Source organism: Folsomia candida, unplaced genomic scaffold (genome assembly GCF_002217175.1).
Source record: "Folsomia candida strain VU population unplaced genomic scaffold, ASM221717v1 Fcan01_Sc030, whole genome shotgun sequence".
Taxonomy (NCBI): Eukaryota; Metazoa; Arthropoda; class Collembola; order Entomobryomorpha; family Isotomidae; genus Folsomia; species Folsomia candida.
In genome coordinates, this window is record NW_019091222.1 from 525,148 (window position 1) to 531,292 (window position 6,145).

General features: G+C 36.3%; 1 protein-coding gene across 2 annotated transcripts; it reads right to left on the reverse strand.

Moving 5' to 3' along the window:
* Positions 1–426: 426 nt before the first annotated feature.
* On the reverse strand, positions 427–4,315 carry LOC118439087. Of its 2 annotated transcripts, XM_035860117.1 has the most exons (7): positions 4,231–4,315; positions 4,105–4,160; positions 3,348–3,884; positions 2,766–3,070; positions 1,475–1,747; positions 1,131–1,273; positions 427–974 (listed from the first exon to the last, which is right to left on the reverse strand). In XM_035860117.1, exons 4-7 carry the CDS (start codon positions 2,839–2,841, stop codon positions 828–830), a joined length of 639 nt encoding a protein of 212 aa, XP_035716010.1. In that variant the 5' UTR covers positions 2,842–3,070; positions 3,348–3,884; positions 4,105–4,160; positions 4,231–4,315; the 3' UTR covers positions 427–827. The 2 variants fall into 2 exon arrangements, with proteins under 2 accessions (XP_035716010.1, XP_035716011.1); XM_035860118.1 differs by having other exon boundaries at positions 4,105–4,287.
* Between the last annotated feature and the right edge of the window lie 1,830 nt (positions 4,316–6,145).

Sequence of the window (6,145 nt, forward strand, 5' to 3'; positions counted from 1 at the left end):
GGTCTCGATGATACATAACCTCATGAAGAGGTGATCACCTTTGAATTACTCATAATGATAAACCGGACACTTATTTTCATCTTTAAATAAACTTTAAATCCTAACAAAATTCCAGTTTTGTACTGCAATTTTGTCTTTTATAGACAAAGTAAAGACATGTTAAATAGATACAACCTGGTACTCCAAAATATATTGGTATATTCAAAATTAAGGATGATGGGTGTCCGGATGAAAATAGGTGAAATTGAAGCTTGGAAGCAATTATTTACATCTAAATTAGATATAAATAATTTGTTCTAAGCTTCAATTTTATTTTTTATATACAGCATTACAACTTTATTTTTACACAGAAAATTCATCGTTGGAGAATTAAGTTTATGTTGTTTTCAATATAATGGATTATTTGTCCAAATGGTAACTCTTATTTAAAAAAAAAATATCTGATAAAATATTTAATTTTTTTAGGATATACAGAGCTCTAGTGAGATGAGAAAATGAATAGTTTTACAACCATGAAAAAAATATGCAGTAGTGGTCATAAGTCTGCATACCTCCTAAACCTATTTTCTGCAATTGTGTCAGCACAGAAAGATATAGGACGAATGCCGTTCCAGATTTTGAAAAATTCTCAAAAGGTCACAGCTCAAAATTTTTTTTAAAAAAAGCTCAATTTTTAACTACATTAAGGAAATTTTTTCCTTGCTGGTTATATTTTTTTGTCAATAGCCCAAGCCATCCGGAACAGGTTGATACATATCTTGAAGCACTCTCTACGATTTTTGAAGAAAGTTATGAATTTTTTTAAAAAGATGACTTTACAGGATTTTTCAAAAATTCTCCATAAGCGTAATATTAAACTTTTCAAAAGTCGCCTTTTTCGAAAATCCATAACCTCCTTCAAAGTTTACGGCCGAATGTGGGGACCCTCTTCTTGCAAAGAATTCCGTTACTCGTATCACAGATTCAGCCATCCACTAAAAAAATGTTTAATTAAAAGGATTTGGCATTCCGAATTGTGTAAATACTAGTCCAAAGCATACGCCCTCAAATAATTTATAGGTTGATAATTGATTGATGTCGAAATTAAATTCGACTTAACATGTGTGTTGGTGAATAAGTATTTAACATACCCAAACTCCTTGAAATATTAGTCGATTAAGGGGACTGCATTTGGTTATGAAATCCGTTAATTTTTCATCATCGCTTGGAAGGTCGTCAAAAATAGCCTTAGGAAATTTACTGCTCAGGCTGGTGATTCTTAGTTCTGAGAGGCCTAGATTTGAAAAAATAATAAATTTTAAGACAACATTGCTCATATTTCAAGCTAGTCAACGGCAGTCATTGTCCACGCTCAGTGATTTTATTCAATTCAAACTTATAGCCACCTCGGAATTGTGTCATGTAATTTTAAAAATTGTTTGGCGGTAATCACAATTGGACATCAAGACAAAAAATTTATGAAAAAACATCTTACCTGTGTCTACATCTAAAGATTCCAGTGCTTCCAAAATTTGGCTCAATCGCGGGTCGCCACCACCAATAACGATTTCCAAATGGGTCAAATACTTCCATGTGGCGCACATCCGTAGAACGTTGGGAAGGTTGGCAGTTTCCGCAAAATTCCCCATGTACTCGGCCTCCTGAATGTTATTGATGGTTAGATGTGTCACGTTTGGAAATGGGTTAGCGTTGGGTTGGGAAATGATTAGGAAATCGCGAATATTCCCAATTTGGAGATTTTTAACGCCTGCAAAAGTAATTCAATATTTTTTATTCTTATTCCCATATTTTTTTGCAAATGCCTTCAGGGTTAATCGCAAACATGTTTCTTAACTACGGGGGCTAAGGAAATCTCGACAGGGCCGCCCGCAACAGGGGGGTAAGCCCTCACGAAAGGGGGAGGTGGGGAAACCTTTTTCAGGAAAACCACCACTGGGATTCGAACCCAGTCTATTCGGCACCAACCGTCAGACATGGTATGTATAGTCTCGCTTTGTAATCGAGTGCCGCGGAGATAGCCATTCTGCCCTGCTCTTAATTCAATAGGTTATTGTACAAATTATGTGTTTATTAAACCCGAAAGTGGCAAGGACCTCCATATTAAGCTAAATAGGATATTATTAAACTTGTTCAGTATTTTTTTAATTTAATTTAGAGCACCCACAATTAACTATTTTTTTCGGGAAACAGATGCCCAAAGCTAATCCCATGGTTGAAAGATGGTCAGTTCAAGAATTACCGCTTTACCCGGAAATAAAAAAAATCGTATATAAATTTCAGTGTTTCGTTTCTTGCGGGTCTCATGCATTTTTTGCGGTGCACTGCAAGAAACAGCAAGAAACGTAAGAAATGCAAGAAACGCAAGAAATTCAAATAAACGAGCATTATCAAATATAATTTGCTTAGAATTTACACATCAAATTTCAGTTCTGCATATACAACTTACAGTAACTTCGCAAAAGTATTAGAGCAATTTTGGAGAAACTTCAATTTTTTCAAAATTTCTTTGAAATATCAGTTTTTCAGGAATATCTCATCCATTTTTCATCTCACAAAAATCTATAATATAGCAAAATGATCGTATGGCTAAGACGGATCTTCCTATCTTGCACAATAATGCATTTCACATTGCCCCAAAATCATTTCTTGCATTTCTTGCGTTTCTTGCGTTTTCTGCAGGTCAAAAGAAGTGAAAAAAACCACTTTCTTGCAGCTGTTTCTTGCAGGTGGTTACTTGCACCCGAAACACTGATAAATTTACTGACCTTCAATCCTTCTGATAGGTTGATCTTGGCGGTCATCCCAACTAATGTGTTCGCCCGTTATGTCGAACGGATCCATCGAAAGGCTAACTAAACAGGGAAAGTTTTCCGGTAGAAATTGCACAAACTCGAAAACATCAGAGGCCAAATTCTTGAAATATTTCAGTTTTGGGAAGGATGAAGATAGTTCCACCCGGGGATGCGTTCTGAACACGTTAACTGGTGAAGTATTGATCCCCAGACATAGCTTCTCCAAGGTTGTGGAGACTTGGGTCAAGAGAGGGCAGAGTTGGGGCAAATTGTCTGTGCTGTTAGTAATTCAAATTCAATGAGGTTATTTTCCGTGTAAACTTTATAATTGAATTGAAGAGGAGAATTAAATTAAAAACTTTTTAGGAATTTTAAAGAATTAGTCAATAGTGTATATCACGGTAATTTGGGAATAAATTACAATATCATTCAGTGCTTTTATAAATAGCGATCTTGCCTTTTTTTGCTAAATTACGAACAATTTTACTCTTATTTTGCTAATGATGTCAAATGCAACTTTAATGCTTAAGCGCATGCTTAATCGAACCTATTTACCTATATCCATCGCTCGGGAAGGCAAACCATTCCAAAATTTTTAGCGTTTTCGCACATTTCCCTAAATCCTAAGTTGTTCTTCGCATTTTCAAAACTGCTTCCACTAACTTCCAACACTTTAAGATTTCTTAAGCAAACCACTCCAACGTCTGGAATAGGTTTGTCAAAACATATTTTAATTGCCATCTTGACCAAGTTAGGGAGTCCGTTAGCCGACAAGATTTCGAGAAGAGATGGCCAAGATAAGGAATCCAGGCAGAGACGTAATTCCCTTATTTGTCTAACCAGAATTGACACCACCTTTTGAAATTGAACTTCTGAATCACCGTACGCATATTGTACGCAGATTCGTTTCAGTAGGGCGGGATTAACTTTTTGAATTTCGTCAGCTGTTGTCGAACTCTGGGAGAAGAGCCGCATTGAGAAGATTTTCCTCGTTCCGAGTTCCGCAGCCCCGATGCTGTTCCAGGTAGATGACACTGTTCGGAACGCTTGGATGCGATGGATGTCCAAGTGAGAAAAAATGTTGGACAGAATCTAAAATTTAGAGTGGAAGATATTTAAATTTATATGCGACAATGAAGCAAACAGAATCGCCTTCCCATCAGTCCGCTATCACCCTGCTTCGAAATTCAACCTTGAATTGGGTACACAGTTTTGGCAATAGGGATAGATGTGAATTTTCTGGCAATATGAAATTGTAGGATAAAAACAACTTTTTTTATGAGAGATAATTTTTCAACATTTTAATTCTTACGATTGTATTTGTGTAGACGGAGTGCAAATTTGGACGTAAGCCGGTTTCCATGATGACTGTATTTAGAAGGAATAAATGATTTTGAATAATATTTATTGAGTTAATTTACACTGACAGAATTCTTACTTTAAAATATCCAAAAAATATTTTTTTATTGCTTTAACATGTGGATTAATTATCAAATGTTTAATACTGCCCAAGCTGAGCGCATACTTGTTAAACGAATGAAAGGTTTATTTCCCAAAAAAATTATATTTTATGTGTCCACATCCCTCAGGTTAAGGATTAAAAGTTATTTTTGTCTCTCAGAAAGGGCGAGTTGAAAAAGGTTCAGCTGTGCTACCCTTTGAGGGTAGGAAGTTCCTACTAGGAACCCTTAAAAAATTAAAATTCTATACAGGTCAAGCACCTTATTTATTGGGAGGGTCAAACAGATGCACGACTTTTCAGGAGCGGAACATTGCCAGGTATTAATCCTGAAAATGGAGACAACATCTCTATATGATTGCAGCCTGTGGTCATTTCCACCAGACTTTAAAATATGGTCATTTATTCGAGAGTAAACTGCTTAATTGGTGGTCCCCAAAAAACCTCAGACTTCGAATTATGCGCTCAGTAAGCTACTGACAGTCACACGTTAGGTGGAACTTGTCGGTAATCAGCCTTTAATGTGCTCCCGCCGGGGGTCGGACTATCTCGGAAATATGAGTAAATTGCATATTTTAGTAAAGCGTAAGCTATGTGGCTTATGGGGACGCTAAATATATTCATTAATGTTTTTTTCATCTGTCTCCATCACGGTTTATCGTACAAAAATCATTGTTAATTATGTTTTTATATCTCCATATCTATTAATTTAGATTAAATTTAGTCACACCAGCAATATTGAATTTTCTCCATGTTCCTCGTCACTATCATGCTTTTCGTCTCCAGAGAAATACCACTCGCGCAGAATTGCCAGACTCGATGGTTTACATTACGACATCCCGAATCTTTTGCATAAACGTTGACAATTGGCAGTTTGTCGAAATGTCATCACAATTTTATATTAGATAGGAAATACTTAACTATTTGCAATCGGACGCTTCATTAAGTTCTGCTAAGGCGGAAACACACCAACATTAGGCCTTTAATTTTTAGTCTAAACTGTCTATTAAATGATATTTATGAGAAATGCTACGCTGTAATACGAGGCTATGCTCAACCCTCCATGCAACAAACCTTTCCGCGCAGCGTCATTGTTGCACGATGGAGAGGAACCCACATATTTACTTCCCGTTCACGCCAACTCGTCCCAGCTCGGTTGTTGTTACACCCTTTCAATCGGGAAGGGTGTAACGAATGACCTTTGTCAGTCACGTGCATGCAGCTGAGGAGCCATTGCGCAATGGCCAATCTTGATGCCATTCGTCGTTTTAAAAGCCGTTGGTGAGTTCGGCGTACCAATAAAGTGGTTTTACTGTACAACTACCGTTAGTACTATAGATCTACTACGTATGGTGAAGCATACTATGATGATATCGATAACGGCGTGTAATATTGGATGCACTTATTTACGTCGTACAGATTTGATAATTTTATACCACACGACCAAAAGCACTAAATAAGTACGTCTATTGTATTATAAATAGATTTTAGGTTTTATTAAATATTACATGAGCCGTGACTTTATTAATTGATCTAATACAGATACTAGTGGTCTTGACCAAACCAAAGTTATATCTTCATGCTGTCCCTTCTTTTGTCACAATCTGAAAAAATAGTCTTGCTCACAAACTTATAGTTTTCACATAATTTTTGAAAGCTTCCAATTTCCCGCAATAAATTTGTGACCCCAATAATACAATTGCACACTAAATCTAAATCTCACAAGCTCAAAAAACAACACAAAAGCACATATGATCAAGCAAATTCCCCAAACATAAAATCCTGGCGTAACCTTTGAATTCCAATCTAATCGTGAAACTGCCTCAATTTTCGGATGTGTCCAGTTAGCATAGTGATTCAGCAGCTTTTCAGGTTTCCATAATTTGTACAAAAA